At 43.5% G+C, this 24,846-nt stretch overlaps 2 protein-coding genes across 3 annotated transcripts; both read right to left on the reverse strand.

Moving 5' to 3' along the window:
* Positions 1–65: 65 nt before the first annotated feature.
* On the reverse strand, positions 66–4,900 carry stard5 (StAR-related lipid transfer (START) domain containing 5). 2 transcript variants are annotated; one of them, XM_027004501.2, is made up of 6 exons: positions 4,471–4,900; positions 4,341–4,390; positions 4,001–4,133; positions 3,629–3,746; positions 3,403–3,496; positions 66–3,112 (listed from the first exon to the last, which is right to left on the reverse strand). In XM_027004501.2, exons 1-6 carry the CDS (start codon positions 4,558–4,560, stop codon positions 2,968–2,970), a joined length of 630 nt encoding a protein of 209 aa, XP_026860302.1. In that variant the 5' UTR covers positions 4,561–4,900; the 3' UTR covers positions 66–2,967. The 2 variants fall into 2 exon arrangements, with proteins under 2 accessions (XP_026860302.1, XP_026860301.1); XM_027004500.2 differs by having other exon boundaries at positions 4,001–4,163.
* A 241-nt stretch (positions 4,901–5,141) lies between these two features.
* LOC113573953 (transmembrane channel-like protein 3) lies at positions 5,142–24,846 on the reverse strand. Its single transcript, XM_027004538.2, has 23 exons — positions 24,731–24,846; positions 23,808–23,954; positions 22,369–22,444; positions 21,280–21,361; positions 20,951–21,057; positions 20,421–20,519; positions 20,116–20,258; positions 19,699–19,846; positions 19,321–19,364; positions 17,623–17,770; positions 17,133–17,242; positions 16,957–17,032; positions 16,528–16,797; positions 10,795–10,923; positions 10,537–10,604; positions 10,032–10,160; positions 8,757–8,867; positions 8,322–8,447; positions 7,767–7,845; positions 7,608–7,640; positions 6,860–7,149; positions 6,675–6,746; positions 5,142–6,243 (listed from the first exon to the last, which is right to left on the reverse strand). The coding sequence occupies exons 1-23, from the start codon at positions 24,844–24,846 to the stop codon at positions 5,376–5,378; spliced, it is 3,471 nt and encodes a 1,156-aa protein (XP_026860339.2). The 3' UTR covers positions 5,142–5,375.

The following is a 24,846-nucleotide window of genomic DNA, read 5'->3' on the forward strand; positions in this document are numbered from 1 at the left end:
AAAATACCCAAATAAAAGAATTGACTAAAATAACTGATCAGCTTGGTATTTAAAATGATTCAAATGCTGTATCACAGATAAATGCAGGAGATATGTTAATACATGCCAAAGATCCAGAATGCAGCTACTTATTTATACTAATAGAGTACATTGTGTTTCACAGAGCTCATCATACTAAGGGCTTTGTGTCCATCAGGTGTACATGACATTAAAGGCAATCTATCTAGCAGCAGCCGGTTCCAGTTATTTACGTTCAGGTGTTCCAAAGGTTTACATCTCTAGTAAAAAAGGTTAAGACAAACAAACAAATTAAAAAGAAACAAATAACCCATGCATAGTAATATCCTGACATTGGATCCGATACCTCATTAGATATACAGAAAGGCCAAGAACATGCGTTCATAATGAATACACCGTGCCCAAAACACTTCATGCCCATGCTTCTTAATGGAACACCAGGAAAGACACCAGACAGAACACATAATAATATCAGAATTATTTGCACATTGCAATGAATTTTACACACACACACACACACACACACACACACACACACACACACACACACACGTATTACAATCGTCCCTTTGACATTGTGCAACTTGAAATGACCTAAGCTTTCAATCAGCATGTAAACATCACAGTGATATCCCTGACCACTACTTCTGGTCCTTTCCATCTTCGATAATCTCTCACCTGTGGAGGAAAGCACCCTTTTCTACCTGCACAAAGTCCCCATTCAGCATAGGAATCTTTTTTTAATCCAGCAGAGAAGCTCGACAGAGTAACAAAGTGGGCAGTCAGAACCCTAGTGGCTGTCTCCAGAGTTTCAAGTGCAAGTCAGCGTTTTAGCTCGTCCAGCTAGCTACAGTACACACATCGCAGCTGTATTCTACTGCACTGGGGATGCCCACCGTAGTCTAGATTTGTTACTCTCAGCCAATCCATATAGCATGAGAGAATTACAAAAAAAAAAAAAAAAAAAAAAAAAGGTTGGTCCCTTTTTGTTCACAATTTCCTGAACCTGAAGTAACATCAGCTCACAAATCAAAACAGCAGGATTCATTATGTGTATGAACGTCACATCCCAACGTCTGCATGGACAAAGTCATGATAATAGCTGCTTAGTATTCATAAAAATTGTATGTGTGATTTAAAAAGTCCCCGTGGCACCATAGGAGAGTAGAAACGTCAAACAGAAGCTGGGAACGTGTGGTGACGGTTCCCAGTAGGGTAGGGTAAAAATCCAGCATTTTGGCAAAATAAATATCACAAAAATCTGACTGACATTGTGTACCTAACTAAGATCATGTAAATCTCAGAGTCAGTGCAATGTCTGGGGAATTTAGTGCTAAGTGGTAGTTTTATAAAAGGATACTGTGAATTAATCATTAATATTTAATTAAAGAGCCAAAAGATCAAAAGTATTTCTAAAAACAAACAATCAAAGAAAAACAAAAAGTAGACCAAGTATCTGCACAGTAATGGGCTTTTAGTTTGCTTATCTGAGCTCCGTTTCCCAAAAGCAATGCTAAAATCACCTTCAATGAGTGTTCAGTGTGCTACTTGCTCTATCATTTAACTATGAAGCTTTTGAGAAGCTTGGCCCTGATTAGACTAAAACACAATCAACTGGTCAAAAGTGCTGGCACAAAATTTAAGAAGCAAGTCAGGTTGAATTGGGAGGCATTAGTGAGGGAGGTCTTTATGCTAATGAACAACTGTAGAAACAGCTCCCAGGACCAAAGGTGAGGAGCCATGATGTGCAATTTGTTATTTATGGTCCCGTAACCACTATCCCGAGCTGAAATACTGATATACAAAAAACAGAGGTATGGAATGTATGAGGTGTGATCCTCATTTCTGAACAGGATACACTAGAGGGCAGCCATTGCTTATTTCCTTTTTAGAGCATGAATTCTGGGTGGGCATTTGGCTTTTTAAAAACTCGGCGTATGCCCTCATGTTTTAGATAAAATCATATTCGTGTTCACAAACGTGTGAAGCTTGCTTGGAGGTTTTCGGCGTGTCATGTGGTTTCTGAGAGAGGGTGACGAGTAGAAAAGCATCTCTCCACATGTGCCTTCAGGTCAGCCTCACCATGGCAGTCCAACCGTGGAGACCCTTCAGTTCAGCTCACTTCAGGCCATAAAGTGCTTCTGACAAAAGTCACGATCTTAAATGACATTCTGTATCTTAAGATATGACTGCCATACCCGTAACATTCTACCCATTTACATAGGTAAACGTTTTTTAAACCTTGGTGAGCCAGTAATATAGAATACAGTAAAAAAAAGCAACAGATATCTGAGCAATTGGCTGCCAGAACCAAATTTCGGCAAATGCCACTTGAAGGGAATTCAGTGAGAAGCTGCTGTTTTGTTCATCCAGAAGCTCAGTGTTCTTTCTCTGCATTTTTGCAACAATAATGAGGTGAGGAATATTGTGAGGAGTCTACCTTTGCCAGGGCTGACTCTGGTGACCATTACTGCTTGGCAATGCCATCGCACTTACCCAGTTTGCCTGTAAAGTGGGCTTCTTAAATCCAGTCAAGTGAGTCCGATTATCTAAAAGGTCACGTATACTCTGAATGTGCTTAGCTCCGTGAAGCCCAGTATTCTTTGCCTTTGTAATTAATATGATTTTATCGCATGTATATATGCGCCGTGTTTAACTACAACATGATTTTATCAATGGTGATAATCGGGACTTCAGAGGGTTAGTGAATATTTATTCTCCATTTCATTGTTTACCCGGTTAACTCGCAGTTGCTGTAAGCTACAGTAGTAGCTCGTAGTTGCAGTAAGATCCATTATGATTTTACACAGAAGAGGGAAATTAGCGAAACTTACATTTCCGTTTTGCTCCTTTAACTAAAATAATGTAACAAGCTTAAAAATATATATTAAAAAAAACTTAAGTGTGACGCATTGTGAAATGATCCCGTGTTTAGGTTTTTGCTGAATGTTACTTGAAGGATTTGACGGCCTTAGCGAGGTTGGAGTAGAAGTCCGTCATGCTGGATGGGAAGAACGAATCCACAACTGAACGTGGAAGCAAACCTCCGAGATCAGTTTGAAAGAAGCTGATCAGCTTGGTTTTGTCCGTTTCGCTGAGAGACAGTGGACATGACGAAATGCTGCATTAGCCTTGTAGTATACCCACATAATTATATAATCCAATATTTAAAACTACATGATAGCATTAAAGAATTGTTATTTTTTAATCTAGTACAGAGCATGGAAGGAAAATACAACCTAGACTCAAGAACTCACTCCAGAAAGGCATTAGTAATGCATCATAGCCCTTGCTACCATCTACTGTAGCAGGATAGGAACTACACCTTGCCGTCACAAGCAATTTGCGCAGCGCAAGATGATTTCGGGACCCTTGTTGGCTTACCCGAGAACTGGCACACAGAAGCAGCCACATGGGTGGTTGAAGCCGCGTACATAGCCAGGCTGGGGAGGACAGGCTGGATGGCTCACGTGTGTTGCTGCAGAGGTAAAAGACATGAGAACACCAAGATCTTGGCTGTCTCACACGCAACCTTTCACACCATTTCACCATGCACCGAAAAGCTAATACTAACGCGCATGGCAGAAAAAAGCATAAATATTCCACGCACCGTTTGATGTGACTGTGCCATCTTCATATCGCTTGACTAAAATAACGTCCACAAAGTCTCGAGGTGATATAATGCCCATAGCAGCAGATGGAGTGACAGTTCTGCACACTGTGATGTCCTGAGGAACAGAAATGAAGCAATTACACGCCAAAGAAAATGGCTCATGGCCAACCAAACGCACACCAACGTGTGCGGAAGCAGATTTCACAGATTTTATGCTTCATTTGCGTGTGAACAGCAACTTTTTTTTTTTGTCAAGTAATACGGGATCACAGTGTTGTGGAAGTTCCAATAATGCGGTCACACAAGCTCTTCATGGAGAGAGTGAAATCAGTAGGGTACACTATTGTTGTGCTCTGGCCCAGACCGTACCGAGGATACTTGTTCAAGGAGCTCGAACTTCTTGACGTTGTCGTCCCATTTCACACGAAGACCATTCGGATCCGGTTTCAAACATTCCCACACTTTCTGGGGACTGCCTCTAACCACCGCCTCTCCCTTGTACCTGCAGAACACAATCGGGGGACTAGGAGCACTTTTGAAATAAAAAAAAGGACACAACCAACCAATTACACCCGATCAAAATCGATCAGTGATTTGTGAAACATTGCATTACGATTCTCTAAATATAAAGGAAGAAAGGGAAACGGATCATATTGCTACCCAAGCTGTTACGATAACTAGTCTTATAGGGTAACGTTAGACTACTTACACATTCCCAGTGAATTCAGAAGACGGTCGCCAATATACCACAACTTCATTCTAAACAGAATATAGATTTTAATTCGACAGCTGCTCTGTTGCATTTCGTCAGGATGCACACGGACATCTCGAATACGTACCGTTTTCTTGCATATCTTCCAGCCGGATTCGTCTTTGCTGTAGCTTAAAAGGTGGTCTGCGACGGAACTGGCCTTTTCTTGATAATCCATAATGGTTAGCCAATTCTTTGTTTTTTCAAGCAGAATAACTGGCAGTATAACAGAATAGTATCTAGCTAGCTAATACGTGGCTAGATAGGAGTCAGCTCGGTCGCTCCAAGTCATAAATCGTAAAACCCGGTCGTTTGGAACGCTGACAACCCATTCATTCGTTTCAGTCCAGTCAATGTGGCTAGATGTCTCTTACGACAGGCACATCGCAGATGATCACTAACGGCGGATTATAATCTAAATAACGCTGCATTTAACTTTCAGCGTACAGGGCACTATAATGAACGGACAGAAACAGGACTCGATACTCTTTTCCATTCGGATTATGTGAATAGCTTCGTTTCCGTAGTTCTCGGAACGTGCGTCTTGCATTGTGGGAAATGATGTTTTACTGTGCCATTTTCCTGTAGTGGTTGTACTGCTCTAAAGGTTTCTGTCAACACTGCATTACCTGTTACCGCTGGTCCTTGCCAAGAAAATCATATAAAAAGTATAATTATTAATTAGACAACGTCTAATTAACTTGATGCCTAATGATTTTATGTGTTTATATCATGAACACATTTCTATTAGATCAATATAGTACTGCATACAGAATATCTATCTATCTATCTATCTATCTATCTATCTATCTATGCAAATATACACTTGATTTGTGCAAAATACAGCTTTTCTCTTTTGGTCACTGTAGCCTAGTCAATTATGTGCTTTACAACAAGGCAATAAAGCAATAAATGTGCAATCCAATGACAGGAACCTTTAGAGAATAGCTACTATCAGTTTCATATACAACAGCTTCAGTGATAACAAATGAGTTAGACCTTTGAGCACACAAGATCATTTGCTCCAGGAACATTTCGTTCACCACTGGTTTTGGGCTTTTTTTTGGTTAGCTTGGTGTTGGGCTTCAGGTACTTTTCCTTGTTGTGGATGACCTGAATGTACTGGTCAGTACTGCTGTTCTGTTGGTCACTGCTAGAAGCCAGAGAGGCAGAATCAGACTCGGTGAGTGATGGCTCCCCCTTGCGTTTGCTCTTGGGTTTGACATGCTGCTCTCCGTGTGCCTGCGACGCCTCCGGGGTCTTCAGGCTCACCCGTGAGCGTGAGCGAGAGCCTTCCTCGACCCACTGTTCGGCGTAGTCTCCATCCTCTTGCTCTCCATACAAGCTCGGATCCGCGCGGCTGTCCAGGGTGTCGCCGATGTAAAAACGTGCGGACTGGCGGAGGTCAGACAGGGACTGCGGCCGGTGCGACTGCCCAAAGGATGCCCTGCGCCCTCCGTTCTTGGCCACTTCCTCCTCCTCCTCTTCGCTGAGGTGTGGTGGTTGGCTGCGGTGGGGCGGGCGAACTGTGTAGCGCTTGGTGTTGCGAGGGTAGAGCTCCACAATCTCAGCAGGCTCGTCCAACACGCGGTAGTGGCGGGAGGGCCGTGGGCCGGGTCGCATTATCTTCTTGCGCGGCTCGTGCTCGTTGACGATGACGTAGCGGGTGGCGTGGGCCCGCCGGCCCATGTAACCTGATGCCGCGACGATGGCAGGCTCGGCGAGGATGGGCCGCAGGCCCTTCCTGAAGAGCGGATCAGAGTGGACGCTCTCGGTGTAGCGCATGGACGGACTGTAGGCCACATGGTGGTAGGACTTGGAGCGACACGAACTGCTGGACCCTCCCAGATAGCTTGCATGCCTAAGAAAACCACATACAGAGCCTAACCAATGTGCTAGTGGCATAAACCATTTGTATTTAAACTAATGCTTAACTTGAGTGGATGACCTTGCAATGCCATCAATGTGATTGCAGATGCTTTAAGCTGTCATGAAAGGCCTTAAATAATGAGTAAATCACTAAATGCCAGTGCCATGAAGCATTTTTTAGAGTGGTCCACTGATTCTTTTGTAGTCTGTCCACCCGCAAGGTGCTGAAAAGCAGCATTGTATTTAAAAGGGCACACACTGTAGACTGTTATAAGCTATGAATGCATTATAAGATGAGATAAATTGTAAATTGTGCCCCCAATTCAAAGGAAATAAATTATGCTTGAATTATGGGTTGCGTGTTCAGTAACCAATTGCACTGCATTGTCAGCGCCGATCTAAAGCTTTAAGAGAAAGCCAAACCTGATGGGAACGTACTCCACCGTGTGAATGTGCCTCTGGGGAACGCAAGGGCTGCCGTACACCCTGTAAGCACTACACAGGCAGAGACGCAAGCCGGTGGGACACAGAGGAGCGGTGAATCATGGGAAGCAAAATGCACTGAGGTTTGAGGGTTCGAAGGCGGGCGTGGCTTTGCAAGGGCAGACCTGGTGGGGACGGGCTCTGTCCTGGGTTTGGGGCGCACGGGCGTGGAAGGGCTGCAGAGGGCACTGCCTGCCCTGGCCTCGGCCTGCGAGGCCGACTGCGAGATGGTGCGAATGCTGTTGCCGTGGTAAGCGGGCGACTGGAAGCTGGTGACGGTGCCGTTGCGGCGTGGGGGGGAGGTGGAGCGGGCGGGGGACTCCACGCTGGTGATGTCACTCTCTTGCTCAGGCTTTTTGTTGCCACCCTCGGGGGACTGGAGACGGGCTGAGAAGAACACAGGCATACGTGTGCGCTGGATTATGACTGTGTAACACATAAGAGGTGGCATATTAGGAGTGTGTTCAGTAGCTGCTGTGCTATCTGATGAGTGCACGTAGTAACTGGTAACTGGCTTATGGGCCGTCTGCAATAGTCTGGCATATAACATTTCAAATGATTAGATTTGAAGCCAGCAATGTTAACTGTGTTCATGATAAAGAGGGGACATTTGGGGACTGTAATGTAGTTCTGAGTTAACATCTGCACTGTTTATTCAAATCAGAGCCAAATTGGACCCCAACTGGACCAATGTTGGACCCAAATAAACATTGTAAAAGTTCAGTCAACAGTGGATTTTTACTGTGCATGTATTATTTAATGATATTACTTGGAATGCAAAATGCACATGGTTAATCCAAATGTACAGAGGAACGGTTGACCTGTTCCTAACTTTCAGGTATCATCACCAATGCCATCACATGGGTTACCTGCAGCCAACACTTTCTTCTTATCATCTGTGCGGTCCTGTGAAGAAGAAATATGGAAATCGCGCTGCAGGCAATTTGAAACAAACCGGAAATGCGGTAACAGATAGCCATGCCACTGCTCTGAGGGCACTGGGGGCCTGTGGCTCGTGGTCATGTAACTCACGCTCTGGAGCTGAAGGCGGAGCTGGCTGTTGGTGAATTTGAGCGACCTGGCGATGGACTGGAGGTAGTAGATCAGCATACTGGGAAACCAACGTGTTGGTGAGATGGCCGCACCAAAAACAGCACACATGGCAGTAGAGGACACGCAGAACACAAAAGCCATCATTCTGTGTTGAGCAGTTTTGTTGTGTGCAGGTCAATGGAGCAAAAGTCTGTGTCTGCTACCAGGAACTGTTTATTTTTACCATTTAGCAGGTGGTCAGAAACTGACCACTGAAGACGAGTTGGCTGAAACACACTGCAAGGCAGCAACTGTTTCGAAACTGTGACCTCAAAGCGTTACATGTTTGCCAATGCACAGTATTATGTCTCGTGTACACTTGCTCACCTGTTAGTGTCAATGCAAATGGAGATGACTGAAGGAACCTGAGTGTTGTCTAAATGGCAAATTCTTTAGTTCTTGGTAGTGGACTCAGATTTTCGTGCTCTGCCATAATAATTTTCCTGAGGACAGTTAGCCTAGTAAAAATATAGCATGACTGACAGGGTCACCTACAAGAGGAGCAGGAGGGCAGGCAAGACCACCACGGGACTAGTCACGTAACTCATCACCTTACTGAACCACAGGGGAAAATCCTTGTCAATGGTCTCCGAGATGATGTCGTAAATCTTCTCTTGACCACTACAGAGGCAGGACGGAAACTGCAGTTTAAGCAACAGCGATCTTTAGTCTTTTGACTTTTATTACTAATGGTCTTTTCTAACCGAACAGTGCTCCTCTTACAGCGTAGACAGCAATGCAAGCGTTGCACCGCAGCAAATTTTAAACCCTTTAAAAACCGTTGGGAAATGGTTTCTCTCGATAAGAACCGGTTTACGTTGAGCTGCTGACAGAGATTAAATGGCATGGCTTAATGAAAGTGGCCAAAAATGACTCTCTGTGCACACATGCCTTTTGCCCTTCGGGTCGAGGTTCGTTGGGACTGTTTACCTAAAAGGTCCACAGTGCTGCGACGGCCTGTACCTCACAATCGCAAAGATGGTCGGGAGCATGCACAGAAAGAGCATGAAGAGAAGCATGGACAGGTAGAAATTATTTGACCTGCAAAAACAAACAGAAAATGTGGCACTCATTATTTGATAAGTAAATGGAGGCATATTGTGTATCATTCTATAATCTACTAATCTAGAAATTGAATCTTGCAAGGTAGAGACACACACTGTCAAAATAAGAATCTGAGACGCTGTGCCCTGAATCTTCGCTTGCAGTCTTTTATCAGCAGTTTTTATGCATGTTTACTGTTCATTCAGATCCACAGAATCAGACCTCTACAGATATCAGATTCTTGGATGCGCTCCTAAAACGAATGTGCTCTGTTCACTATCTTTTTCTAATTATCAGTTGATGAGTTGTAATCAACCCTCTGCCTGCCAGGGAGGCGGGTTCCATGGTTACTTGTGAAGGACTCAAATTTCAGGGAAGATGAAGTGTGGATAATTGATAGCAGCTTCTCCTCACATCTGTGAACGACTGATAATCTGGCGAGAGGCTACGACGACATAGCCATAAGATAAATCACACACTGGGGGGGGATGGAGAGAGAGAGAGAGAGAGAGAGAGAGAGAGAGAGAGAGAGAGAGAAAGAGGGAGGTGGGGAGGAAGAGGAAGAGAGAGAAATGGAACAACGGAGCAATGAAGTGACTGCAGTGATCACCTCTCTATCTTTTCCTCTGCCTCTCCCTACCATTATCTTTTCATCTCTCACTCTATTTCTCATCTGTATCTTTTACTCTTTCTACTCCCCCCATTCAACTGCCAGAAAATGAGATTTGTAATGAAATGGAGGAGTAGCTGAGCTCTACCATTCAGACTGTGGCTGAAAAAGTCATGCCTCAGTGTAACTGTAGAATCAGTTACTCAGAGATCACAGCTAAAATACAGAGAATGCTTCACTGCTTCACCGATTTACACAGGCAGTAAAACAAACCATTTCAGCCCAACATTTAATCCTATCCTTCATCTAAAATATGCTTACTTTTTTGCTTTGAAATTGTTCTCCTAACTGAAGCCCTAACACTACACCTTAGATGTATTTATTACCAATAAGCCCAGCACAGAGAGAGAGGCAAAACTATTTTCGGCTCCTCTGTGTCCATTTTCCTTCACACAAATCTCAACCTGACCCCGCTGTTAATAAATACCGACTGGTCTCAGATCAGTGAGAAATACCAACGTCTACCGACATCTTCGATCTGCCCTGCTGACCTGGAGGCACGGAAGACCTGCTGATGAGGCACATTGCAGGTGAGCACCGCCCAGCTCCTCAGGTACATGAGCCCAATCAGCTTCAGGACGTTGAAGGCGGGTAGGCAGGGTGAAAAGAACGCCCCCATCCTACAGGGCCAATGAAAAGGACATAAAAGACAAGATTTACACCCTCCATTTGGCCATGCCGCTGCCACGGACGCTGGCCAAAGGCGAGCCATTATTAAGAGATTACAGACCCAAGAGCCAATGGAGCGATGTGTGTCCTTGTGAGGACCGTGGGTAAAATGAAATAGAAAAAAAATTAAGAGGTTGGAGGGCCAGGGAAATATAGCGAGGGAAGGTGCAGCAGGATGTTATGATGCAAACCAGAATGAGAAACGTTCCCGGTATGTGATCATTTTGTTTAAACTTTAGAAGTAAAAGATCGTCATTATATGGGCTTTCCTTAGCTGTAACCATATAATAATAAACTACTGGGTGATAATCAAGATTAATTACATACCATATCATGCCCTGGTTGTATATTAGATGGAGGACGTTTTCAGCTATCTTGAATTCACCATATTCTGGCTGTAAGAGAGGTACACATATAGCTCGTTCAGTTTGCCTTCAGAAAGAAGATGATGAAAAACATCTTTGCAAAAACCAAAACTGACACTGGTAAAAAAAAAAAAAAAAGAAATTCGACGATAGATCAATCCATTCCATTTCCATGTGAAGTATATGGACCAGTAAAGAGTTGAAAGGAAGCCACACTCACAAACTTGCTCTCCAGATCCCAGCAGCAGCAGTCACTCAGGTATCGAACCACCAGGCCCCGGATAAAATCAATCAGCAAAATACTTGCGACGGTGAATATCATATCGATGATCGAGAGTTTCAGCATTTCCTGCGTATGAAATGAGCAGTAAATACATTGAATGCGGTATGACTCTGTCCCTTCCCCTTGTAACTCTACTCCACCAGAAGAGCTTTAGCCAGCCTCCTGAAGAAAGACCATTAAATCAGCCGTATGGATTTCATCCAGGAGAATTGATACATGCTGTCTTAGCTTACTGATAGTTTCATTAAGTAACTGTCTGGCTGTACATTTCAATCCATGTATCCTATCCATTGCCATTTCATTGCCACCCAGAGGAGGACAATTACTATAGGACAATGCATTTCCATTTTTCTCCCTTGTCAGCGTTAATGTCTTATTCATGATAGCTGTTCAGAGAATGTGAGGACATTGCCTAGCTCACAGACTGGCTACAGTGCAGGAGTTGCTAAGTGGTTGTCAGCCTGAGTGCTGTCATAAACAACATAATTTGTGGAGCATGGTGGTTTATAGATGCTTAATACGTTTTTTGAACTGAACTGAAGAAAATAGCTTGGTGGATTAAAAAAAACAAACTATGCATTTCTTATCCCGAGTGTACTAATATCCTGGCATTTTTAGGCTTTTGTTTCTCCTAAGGTGTCCTGACACAAATATCTACTTTAACGGCCTCATGTTATACCTTCATGTACTATTAAGTCAAATATATTAAAAGGTCCTTTTGTATTAATGTAGGAACAGCAACCCCCACATTTTCAGTAGGAAACTCATTTCTTCTTAATAAATGTTCTTCAGTGTCATGCCTCCATCCAGTCCTGTAAGCTGAGCTGAGCCACACTACACTTCCCAGAATTCTCCACACTCAACCAATACCCAATCCTACAGCAATCTCATTCACCCAGAATATTAAATGGGTATACCTGTTCCTTATTGCCCTATCTATAAAGACTCTGTATTTCATTCATTCCAGTATGATGTATTGCTCCTGTTCCTTCAGTGCATACTGAGTAGGTCATTGTGTTTTGTTCTCTGCTGTTTCCTGACCAGTTTTATCTACTCTCTTTTTGAATTTTCTCTGGCTTTGACCTGGACTGTTTTTGTGCCTGATGTTTCTTTGCTTTGGAAATCTCATTGTTCTGGTTTTGACCTTGGCCTGTTGTTTGACTATTTTATTGGATCGCCTTTCATTATTATAAATACATTCTTTTATCTTTTAACATTAACTTTTGTTCAAAGCAATTACTACACAAGGACAACTGCTAGGATAGCACCAGCACCGGACCGATGGGTTCACTGGCTAAGCTGCAGCCAGAGCAACAGATGTAAAGGGCACAACTGGCCAACAGCATGAAAGATCTAGCTACTCTACAAGCTATCTACAAGCTATCTACAAGCTATCTACAAGCTATCTACAAGCTATCTACAAGCTACTCTACAAGCTACTCTACAAGCTATCTACAAGCTACTCTACAAGCTATCTACAAGCTATCTACAAGCTACTCTACAAGCTATCTACAAGCTATCTACAAGCTATCTACAAGCTACTCTACAAGCTATCTACAAGCTATCTACAAGCTACTCTACAAGCTATCTACAAGCTATCTACAAGCTATCTACAAGCTACTCTACAAGCTATCTACAAGCTATCTACAAGCTATCTACAAGCTACTCTACAAGCTACTCTACAAGCTATCTACAAGCTATCTACAAGCTATGATTTTAGCCTCTCCCGCTAACAACACTCCTGTGTTGCCTGCCCCACCTGCGGTGTCTTCTACTGCTTCTCCTGTAAGTACTGTAAGCCAGATAAGCTTGACAGTCCCCTAACAAATGCTGCGGGTTTTTATTACAGTGCTTGATATTCATCGCTAACTCACCTCCTAGTTACCCACATGATGGTAGAACATATGGAGATTTACTACCTAAAGTTTGCCCGTGGAATTGGCCCGTCTCAGAGGATGGTCATGAATTTCAGACATTAGCTGCAGGCAGTGGTTGGAACAAACCATCTTTCCTGGTGAGTTTTCGCAATGGACTTAATGCCGATGTACTCACTGAACTGGCATGCCAAGATGATGGTTTGTTCCTGGATCAGCTTCCTTTATCCATTTGTTTGGACAAACCTCTGCATGAGTGCAAACCACTGCAGTGTGTACAGTACTTCCTAGCCCCTAAATGCTTGAAGAGAATAACTCCGCAAAGCCCATGCAATGTGACTCTTTATGTCTCTCTCCAGAGGAGAGACAGATTGATCGCCTACTGTGGCGGTGTTACACATGTTCTCGGGGACTGTTGAGTCTGGACACACTTATCTCATGCCCCTATTCCTGGACAGCATGAGGAGGCCACCCATAGTGAGTGTTCCCACAAAGGGGATGGTTTCAAATTAATTTTTACTGCTAGCAGTCCTGTACTGTCAGAGTCTTTTTGCTGCTTCACCCCTGATTGACTCAGGAGCAGAGGGGAACTTCATTCATGCTCAACTAGTTGAAACACTACTGATTTTTGTTGAACCACTGTGAAAGCCCCTAAAGGTCGCAGACCTGGATGGACATCTTGTAGGTACCAGATCCGTGTTTCTACAAACACAGCCTATACAACTGACAACCAGTGCTATTCACATGGAATTTATTACATTCCTTGATACTGACTCATCTGAATTTTCAGATATATTAGGTCTGCCATGGTTAGAGAGACATGTCCCTCCCTTTCAGTGGTCTGATCAAGAGTTATTGTTGTGGTTGCCTTACTATTTACAGTTTACAATTGACTGTTCAATAGGTCTCGTTGAAGGCTCCATACTCCCCAAGGCACATATCTATCCTCTCAACCAAGAGGAGGAACAAGCTATGGAATACATATAATCTATTCCACATCAAGGAAGGAGATGATTTGGAGTCAGCCTTTGTCACCACTATGAGTACAGAGTCATGCCTTTTAACATAAATACCGCCCCCTCTGTCGTTCAGACATCCATAAATAGCATGCTCAGAGATCTGATCGGACAATATGCCTACATCAATGACAGTCTTGTATACTCCCCGGATTATACCACCCATGTGAACCACATCTGTCAGGCATTAAAGCATTTACTAGACAATACCCTTTATGTCAAGGCTGAGAAAAACGAATTCCACCTTCTGTCTACTCCCTTCCTAGGATACATCATCAGTGTAAATGACATCACCATGGATGGTCACAGGGTTCAAGTGGTGAATAACTGGCTAGTCCTGAATTCCGTGAAAGTCGTGCAATGATTTTGGTGGGTTTGCTAATTTTACTAAAGTTTGCTAATTTTACTAAACTTGTTTTTTCAGGAATTGTAGTGACACAGCTGCTCCCCTTACTTTCCTTTTGAAGGGGACAGCTAGGAAATCATATTGGTCTCCTGAGGCAAAAGAAACTTTCTGCTGGCTAAAAGAAGCTTTCACTTTGGCTGCTGTACTGAAAGATCCTGACCCAGCCAAGCTCTTTGTCATCAGAGACAGGTGTTGGGGCCGGCTTTTCCCAATGTATGGGGGGATCCCTGTAAATTACACCTTATAATCTTTTATTCCCACAAACCCACACTATCTGAACGGATCTATGGTACTAGAGAATGGTCACTGCTATCATTGTACTAGTCCTAGATGAGCGGAGACACTGGCTGGAGGCCACAAACCATCCTTTGTCATTCTCACAGATCACAAAAATATGGAATACATGTGTTCCATCAAACAACTCAATTCCTATCAAGTTTGCTGGTCTATCTTCTTCTCAAGATTCCAGTTTATCATTTAGTACCATCCTGAGTCTGGAAATACAAAGGCTCATGTTTTCAGGACAGCAAGGAGAGAGAATGCAGTCCACAACCTGAGAACATTCTTCCATCTAGTGTACAGGACTTGTCTATTTAATGGGAGACCATTGTTGAGATCGAGAGGGTGTTAGAAGGACTTAAAAGGGCCCACTGAGTGTTCATCAAGTAAAAAGTTTATCCTTGAACATTTTCAGGATCGGCTTGTTCTCTGATGTCAGTTAATCTGGAAAAAAAGATGCACTAATTGGTTCATCTCTAAATGATATTTGTGGGAATTGCTAACTGGTGATGTTCATAATTTGTCTCATCCTGTTCCATCAGTGGTAGACAGATTTTCACACAGCATCCAATGTATTCCATTCCTGAGTTTACCTACCACATTTCAGATGGCTGAAGCATTATTTACCAGTTTATTCAGAGAATTCTGTATCCCGAAGGACATCCTGTTGGGAAGAGGTCCTTAATTTACTTCCCAAGTGTGGGCCGCCATCTTTGAATACATAGGTGTTTTACTTAGTCGTACATCAGGATCCCACCCTCAGCCAAACAGACAATGTGAGAGGATCAGTCAAGAACTGGGAAAGTTTCTTCAAATGTGTTGTCAATACAACCCCACAGGGTGGTCAGCCTCTTATGGCCACGTGTACTCCCATAATATCGGACATCCTTTCTGTTGATGACTGGATGTGATACACTGAACAAGTCTGGGAGGAGACCCATCAGCATACTGAGGCTGTACTACAGCAGAATAAGCAGATGGTGGCTCATTGTCTGGGCAGCACCAGGTTTGGCTGTCCACCAGAGGCTTTCATCTGTCAGAGGGTTGTCCTAACTATACAGGACTGTTTAAAATCCTGAAACAGATCAAAGATGTCATTTAGCAGGTAAACCTACCTCCCTGGTGTAAGGTCTCTTATTCATTCCACATCTCTCTTCTTAAAACAGTTGTTGCAGGGCCATTGTATGAGGTCACGCCTGACAGAATGCTGCCTCCACTGGTGGAGGTCAGCAGGTCCCTGGTGTATGCTGTGTACTGGCTGCCTGTGATGTCTTGGATTTATGTCTAGTTGCTGACTTCCACAACTGGCTCCTGGTCAAGCCTGCTCCTCATCCACAGGATGGTCCCTATGAATGAGACTGCCTCCTGGGTACATTGGTACCCACTCTCATGGTTGCCCAAGGAGTTCCTCTGTCTGTCTGTCCAGTGCCGGGGCAGCATGAGGGTTCCCCATTTTGGCTCCTCTGGTTGTGTGGGTAGTGGTTGAACATTCTTGCACCTTGGCCAGCCCGGCCCCTTCAGGGGGTTGGGGAGGGGGTTAGTGTCATACCTCCCTCCGACCCCATAAACCAGTTTGAGCCACACTACACTTCCAGAATCCCTACAGGAGTCAGGTGGACCTCCACACTCAAACATCACCTGATCCTACAGTGGTCTCACATGCATCCTCCCCAGAGAATTCATTGTGTACATCTGTTCCTCCTATAAAGATTCTGTGCTTCTTTTATTCCAGTGCAAAGTATTGCCCTAGTTCATTCAGTGCATACTGAGCATTTCATTGTTTTGGTCTTTTGTTTCCTGACCGAAAACTCTGCTCTGTTTTTGGATTTTTACTATTGAATTTGGTAACTTTGTATTTGTTTTTCTTTGGCTTTGACCTTAACTGCTGCTGACTCTGTGCCTGATGTTCCTTTGGTTTGGAAATTTCATTGTTCTGCTTTTGACCTTGGTCTGTTTGACTACGTTATTAGATTGCCCTTCCATTATTAAAAACACATTAATTTTTAACCACAAGTGCCTGGCTGATTCTGATTTGTTACCTTCAGAAACAGCTTCTTTACATGATTGTGCTCACTGTGACCTTAAAAATGAGCACCTGCCCGACGTAGGTCTCCCAGCACTGATCCTGCTGGCTCCTGGCGTTGTATCCAGAGAGGACAGTCTGGTTGAGTACAATCAGCACAGGTGCGGGTGGCCCAGAAGACATGGCACTCTTCATGTCAACAGCAGTGTGGTTCAGGTCCACAGCAGCTGTGGTGAAAGTACCATTCCTGACCTCGGCAATCTCAGGGACAGCGGTGGACAGGTTGGTCTCGGCCGAGACAGTGGCCAGGTAAGAGGTGGAATTAGACCAGTTCCCTGGAGCCTGGGATAAACCAAAATAAACAAAGTCACTTTAGATGTGGTAAAGTCCTGCAGAACATATACAGCTTGGCTTCGCACTGAACCACGTTTAAATGTATTCATCTAGACCTGTACATTAAATATTTTGGTCTGACTGAGAATTAAAAGAGAATAAACATACAGAGCTCATGCTGTTCACTTTGTCCAGCAAGGCGATGATTAGACTGTAAAGGTTGCCAAGATACAGCACCAACACCCTGGTGAAATCACAGAAAACAAACCCAACAGGAACAGTGAGAGATCACGTGACAATTCAAAGCATATACTCAAGCTTCGGGCATTTCTGCAGTGTCAAACCTGGCCAGCTGGAAACGCAGGCTTGTTCTAGGGTGGTACATCTCCAACTGGGCCACAAGCTCGAAGGCTGAGGGGGCGATCATAGTGATGAGGGAGACCACCACACTTACCTAACAGTGAGGATACAGGGACAAACACCACAGAAATGCAGAGTGCTATACATAAAACATAAAACATACCCTTTGCCTTATATGCAGTTTTTCCAGGCATTCCTCAGACATGCAAAGAAGATTTTCAGCATGGTACATGACACTTTTATGAACCTGAAATATGCCCCAAATTTTAATATATAACAAATCATTTACAGGTATTATTTCTCAGTGAAAATCAAATCTCAAATTTTCTGATGTGCACTGTATATTTAATATTTTCTAATATGTCTAATATTTTTACATAGTTCATATCTCTGTAGTTCCTAGTTCATTTTGGAAAGTTGGTGTACTAGATGTTTCCAATGTCAAATGGACACGAAAAAGACTGAACTCCAAACCTCGTTCTTTTCCCATAATGTCAGCTCGGCTTTCTGCTGCTCCAGCTTCTGGGAGCGGTCCACCACAAAATAGATGATGTAGATACTGCCTGCCAGTGACAGCAGGACCAGAATGTTGGCCAGGATCCGCAGGCTGATCAGGACGGCACTGTGCAAGGAAAGAGCCGAGAATTGCTGCCTCATTAATATTCACGTGCGAGATTCTCTGATATTACTCTTAAGAACTGCCTCCATAAGTTCAATGGTCCCTATCATATGCACCCACCAACCATTCTATTAGAAGAACACTTTATTCGAAAGTTCTTATGGGTATTCATTAAGCTGTAACCCATTTGTTGTTATACACAAGTTGCATTAGCCATTCTCTTGCCATTCGTCAAGGGTCATTTTCTGACCACTGGACTGGTGTTGCTGGGTATTTTACATGTGTAAAAAAAGCAACACAGTTGTGCCTTTTGTAAAGTTGTATTCTCCTGGTCTGTGTCTGTTTTTGTAAATGATATATAGTTTATACTGCATATCAATTGTATATACAGTTGATACACCGACCACTACAATGGAATTGTATGTATCTCTATCAAAATATGACATATTTGAAAAAAAAATCTTTTTAAAATATACAGCAAGAAATTCATCAAGACTTTCTCTTGTCTGTTTTGATAATTCATATGCATGAGAGAGTTTAAACTGGAGCTTCATTTTATGCTGCATGTCCTACTAGACCATCAATCTTTGCTGATTTTTAGAGAAATTCAAGGGGATGTAAATATCTGTAGATTTTAGCTTCCTGAGTATCACATTTGCTGTGAAATGTTTACTGCAGTGTTGTTAGCTGGTAGAAAATGCATCTTGGAGACAAGTTATGAATTAACATGGGTTTGGGGACCGTGATGCTGTTTGCTCTTCCAGAAGCACTTGAACGATCCCTGGCCACTTCAAGGCACTTGATTACTCACCAATCCTGTACTTACTTGATTATATACTGTATACATAAAATATCCCTGTCTATACTTTCCATGTGTCTCCGTCTGACAGGGTTCTAGCTTAACTGCATCCTTAGGCAGACAAGAGCATCTGCCATTCTGTAAACGAATTCTGTAAACCAAGACTAGTGTAAAGTAATGATGAAGAAATGGAGAAGTACAGCCCATGATATAGGTTTATGCCTGGGATTCAGACAGGCATAGAGCATGTGTGTTTGTGTGTGCATGTTTGTGTTTGTTTGTGTGTGTGTGTGTGTGTGTGTGTGTGTGTGGTTTTGCACGGGCACGCATACCCACTGCAAATGAATCCACTTTAGCATGTAAGCACCTCTGATGACGATTTAGAGCCAGTGAACCGTGGCGGTAAAGCACCATTTGTATGAAATACAGTGGCATGTTCTGACATCACTCATGCTGTTCAGTGCTTGTGGCTGATGTGGGCTGGGGAGTAAATCAGAGCCCCACACGTCAAAGCTCCGTGAGGGTTTAGCGGATACTTAGCAACAACACGATCCCCCTAATTCGCTCGCTGAGCCAATCATTTCCCTTCCTGCAAAGCAAACATCAGCTGCTGCAGCTCTGAGCAGACAGGGACAGATTTGCTACTGTCAGTGTATCTTGAGCAACACATAGGTCAGGTTAGGGAATTAGGCTCAAGGCTATGCACAACTGCGGGGTTGCTCAACATCTCTCAGGAGGAAGGAAAGGCACCTACAGGCTTGTGTCTTTCTTCTTCTCTTGTTCTTCCACAATGGCTTCCTTCATAATCAGACACAAAAAAATATGTCAGTTTCTGAACAGAATCCAACAGAGAACTATAAGGCTTAATTTCAGCAGGATGGAGACAGAGAAAATGTACATATAACCAAGCCAACACACACACACACACACACACACAAGCGCACACACAAGCTGGCGTGTGCACACATGCACAATTCTATAGGTAGCTGAGCCACCCTTCTGACATGATGGCATGGCAGCGCATGTAGAGCTCTGCGTATATAATGTCCTAATGCTTTGACGTCACTGGATCGTCGGGCACTGTGAGCGATAGAGACTATGACGTGGGGCTTGGTTTGTTGGAGACACCCACTCTGATGTTATTAACGATGGCTGCTCCTTTGCTCTCAGCCGCCTCGGGGTTGCCAATCAGGTAGTCCCACGCACAGAAGATCCTCCAGCAGAACGTGTAGTTCTCATCAGAAGCACTGGCCAAACTCAGCCGCGAGTTCTTCGCCATTCTGGGGAGCGAAAAGAGATCGCTGTGTCTGAGTAACAAATATAAAACAACATGTAGTTGAGTTTTAAAAATTGGGAATTTCGACAAGATTCCTTAAATGAAATATAAATATGTACTTTGTGTTACGTGATTAAATGCTTATTACTTTAAATGTTTATTACTTTATTAGTTAGGCACAAGCCGGGCTTATGTTTTGCAAGACTTATTTTCTTTTATGTTATACACGCACTTCTTGTGTAATCAATCAGTGATCAAATCTCTAATGATTACTTTCTTAACAGAGTGATGAAACTGTAGGCAAAAACAGCCATCCCAACCAGAAAATAGGCCAGGGGCAGGCGGTAGCCGGCACTGCCAATCTTACGCACGTTGCCATAGTAGCCGTAAAAGAGTACGGAGTATTGCAGGTAACCCTGCAGACGGAACAAACCCGCACAGGGCACAGACAGACCCCACACACACACGCACGGGACACACACAGGACATGCACGCCATCACCGCAAGCTCAACGCTGCCATCTCAAAAAGTCATATGAGTTCACGTTCATTAAAGAGCGAAAAAAATCAAATCCTTGCCCCTAGTGACCAGATGGTGTCCAGGTCCTGAGCGGAGGAGACCTGCTCCTTGGGGATGGTTTTGCTGCGTGTGGTGCCGAACGGCGCGCCGGCCAGGAGCTGGCGGGGGAGGCCACAGAGATGCGGCGATGAGTGATAGAGCACAGCAGCCGATACCTGCGCAGGGGAAATTGCTTTGTGTCCCTGTGACAGGGACCAAAATAAATCCAGCCTCTCTTCCTCTGACAAAACAGGGCAAGGTGAGAGGCGAGGTGATATCAAAGGCTCTGTAACCAAAACTGTGGATTTTCTAGCTGTGTGTAGCATTTTTCTGGGCACCGATATTATTTTTCTGAGAAAACAAAGCCTCTTAAGATAAAAATAAAACCCTCACATGGGCTCGTTTTTACGGATCTCGGTAATAATTCTAAAAAGGTTGACAGAACTACACATTACAAGAGACTATTACATTAGAATACAAAGAGCGGAAAAAGCAGGTTTCCTAAACAGGTTTTCAGGGAGTGTTTATCCGAGTATGGGGAATAACAAACCTCAGGCAAAACGATGAAGGCTCCAGTCATGATGGTGAGGACGATGTTAATGCCAAAAAGCCACCGAAGGAAAATAAAGTAGGACGCCACACCAGATCCAAAGTGACCTGCAAATACAACCATACAGGTCCAAAATGAAAACCACACATTATGGATTTGGGATTACACTGTTTAACACTACAGCAATGTTTAACACTAACACTGTTCAACACTATAATGCTGTTTAACACTAACATTGTTCAACACTTTAACAATGTTTAACACCATAAATTAGCAATCAATTAATCAATTAGCAATCAACTAATCAATTACAAAACTTAGTTTCTTACTTTCAATCTTTTTAATCCTCATTTCCCATGGGATGAATAAAACAAGCACATTGTACAGCACTCGAGAAACCTTCTTCAGCAGCTGTGGAGGCAGCAAGCAAGTGTGACTAAGACAATCTCTGACAAATGTCCAGTTTTCTCCACCATGCAAAATTTATTATAACAGCTACAGGTAAATATGCCTCACTGCATTTCTCTCTTTCTCTCTCTCGCACACACACACACACACACACACACACACACACACACACACACACACACACACACACACACACACACACACACATTTTTAACCTTTTTAACCAATGCCTATTCTGTAATGGATTTCAGGATGAAATTAGCAGATGTGTCTTAATGTCTTAGAGGTACGACACTAAAACAGGCACAGAAGAGCAATCTTCCAGATTTCTATAAACCAGGAAGCCATATCTATAATAATAAATTCAACATCTTGCTTAAAAGTCAATTAAGTTTAATGCTACTTGCGTAGCCTTCCCAAATGCCACTGGAACATTTTAATTAAACCTGAATCATAACAGGAAGCCATCAATCTGAGGATGATGTCAGGAAGAGGAGCTCACAGTGCAGCGCAGGGAGAAGGGGGGAATTATGAACAGGTGCGGCACCTCGTAGCAAGCGGAAGAGGAAGGAGAAAAAGAAACAGCCTGACACAGAAAGCGAAGGTGAGAGCGAAGAGAGAGAAGGAATGACACACCTTCGAGTCTCGGAGGAGAGGTGGTTTAAAAGAGAAGGAGAAAATGAATCCAGGACCGAAGATCGGAAACTTCACCTGAAGTGTTTCTCCTTGTTATTTTGGATTTGGAACACCATGGAATGGCTGTGATATTTCCACGGGCATTCCGAGGGTTTACGTTATTGGCGTTACTATTTTAGGCTACTGGGGCAGGGCGGGGCTAAATGCCAATAGGGTCGATATGAGGGCAGGGCCACTGATGGCATCTGTCTGATGCCAGCTAGTAGTGCAGAATGACTCCTGACATGGTCAATACAAGAGCTTAGGTAAGAGGATGTTGGGATGTGGAGAACAACCATGTGAACTTGAGAGAAGTTAAAAGTTACTTGTCATACATCTGCCCCTGCAGTCTGGTAGCCCCGAGTCCTGGTGAGTCTGCCTTCGTACTTCAAAACGATCTCTCTGGCCTGTCTGAAACACACACATACACACACATATGCACATGCACACACAGGCACGCACACACACACACACACACACACACACACACACACACACACACACAGATAGCCAGAATCAGCAGTCAAATGCAAAAACACATCAACACACATGCACAAGCACACACACATGCGCGCACAGGCAAACACACACACACACACACACACACACACACAATGCAGATAGCCAGAATCAGCAGTCTGGGCCATAACACATTATTTCTCCCTGTGATCCTGGTCAGGATTTACTGCTGTGATGCTGTGGTAGGCTCTGATGAAGCTATTAATACAGATCTTTATTGGCCCACAGGACACATCCCTGCTGGAGGCATCCCTCTGGGACACCAGCCATGCTTTTAGCAGGGTCCTCCCTCAGTAAAAGGTTTACGAACTAAAACCTGTAAAAATCACATCCCAGCCATCTTCATGAATGGATAATAAACACGTTACGCCATTACAGCGTGACATTATCCGCACTCCGAGAACCTGACGAGGGGAAAAGCTAGTGAACATTAAAGGGCCGTGCCAGGACCTGCTTGATTACGTTACTTAAAGTGTGTCGGGGGTTTGGAAATGAGGGCCGGTGTGAGTGGCCACAAAAAACCGCAAAAAAAAACCCCAAAACAAAACAAAAAAAAAGAAAACAAAACAAACAAACGAAGAAAAAAAAACCCCCGCAAAAAACAAACAAACAAAAAACAAAACAAAACCCACAGCGTCTCCCGTTTTGTTATGAATGGCAATAAATGCGTCAGCTCGTGGGTAAAAGTTGCAGGCTTAGCCCGCCAGTCAGCAGGTTTGGCCGTTACTGCCTGGTCTGAATATCTTGGACCTTGGGGTGAAATAAAACTGCGCACACGTGATTTACGCAGCGGCTCTGAACGACGCTGGAAACAGCTCAGCCAAGTAACGGGCAGCTCGCGGTCAACGCGTGCTCAGTTAACGGTTTCGGGTTCGCGTGTACCGTTATTTGGCGTTATAGCTCTGTAGGCCCGCGGTTGCGAGCCTGCGTCTCTGCTCTGTGATTAACCTCAGTCAGTCAGTACGACAGTGTGTGACAGTAAGAATGTGACCTTAGTCAAACGCAAAACAGGGCAGTAATGAATGAGACCAACGTTTATGAAATCAAATACCTTTGTTCTTCGGGTGCTGTGTCATAAATAAGGCCGGTGCTCTTTAGCTCTGCATGGTAATTGCTATTTACCTTTCATCACGATAATTGAATTTAGTCGCGTCACATCAACATTCATTGTTAAGCCAAATATTTCCTCCATAATAGGGTAATGAATTCGGCGTGGACGTGTAATAACTTCACAGCCGTTTTTGCAGGGACGTACTTTAAGACTCGGAGTTTGCGCCGCATCGGCCAGGGTCGTGTTCGGATGTTGGCGATGATCTCCTTTTGGTACTGAATGTTCTGAAACATCTCCTCGGGGTCATTGCTGTCCACTCGCACCTCGTCCTTCTCCTCATCATCAGACGGCCTGGGCGGCAAGGATTCGCAGTAGGGATTTAATAAAAAGGTCCAAAATAAAGCAATATCTGTTCTTTTTGTTTGTCTGTTTGGTTTTACCGTCTTTTTCTGAAATATTGTAATTCATTCTAAACGATGTTAAAACATTGCTGTGTTCTTTAATGTCTCCTGCACACCTAAAACCTTGCATGCATTTGTTGCTAAAGTATTTATGTTTTGCAACGGAGCATTTCTGAAAGTAGCATCTACTTATAATTACAGACGTTATGTTAGCATCAAACTGTCAGATAAAAAGGCCGATCTGTGAAACTCGTTATCGCTCTAGTTCTGTGTATGAATATCAAGTAAGAGCCTGCAACACTGAGTACAGTTTATTGCTCCCTAATAAAGGTGACATTGTGTCTCATGAAAAAATAGATACATCTGTAAAACTACATCTGTACAGCATGTAAATGATATTTATTTACATGCTTAAAAGTGTAAATTTAGAATGGCTTGACAGAGTAATTTCACATAAAGCAACAATTCGCACAAGAAACCAAATGATCATTATATACAATGCATATAGACTAAATGCATGTAAATGTGTGAATTACAATGAAAATGAAACATGTAAATGAAATATAAGCAATTTTCCAAAATTAATTTTATGGATAGTTTTTAATCTCAGGAAAAACGAAGGAACCATTTGGAAGCTAAAAAATAAAAGAACTGCTACGTATTATACACACTACTGTGAGTTTAGTTTGGCGAAGCCTGTGAGATGTGTGGGTGTACGGGACTTACCCTGCATTATCCTGATACGCTGAGTAGATTCTCCTGGAGTTCTTCCTCACACTCTTGTGCCGTTTAGAGGATGTCAGAGGTCTGGTTATCGTTGCTTGCTCTGCCATTATACTCAT

The sequence above is a fragment of the Electrophorus electricus genome, chromosome 1, assembly GCF_013358815.1.
Source record: "Electrophorus electricus isolate fEleEle1 chromosome 1, fEleEle1.pri, whole genome shotgun sequence".
Taxonomy (NCBI): domain Eukaryota; kingdom Metazoa; phylum Chordata; class Actinopteri; order Gymnotiformes; family Gymnotidae; genus Electrophorus; species Electrophorus electricus.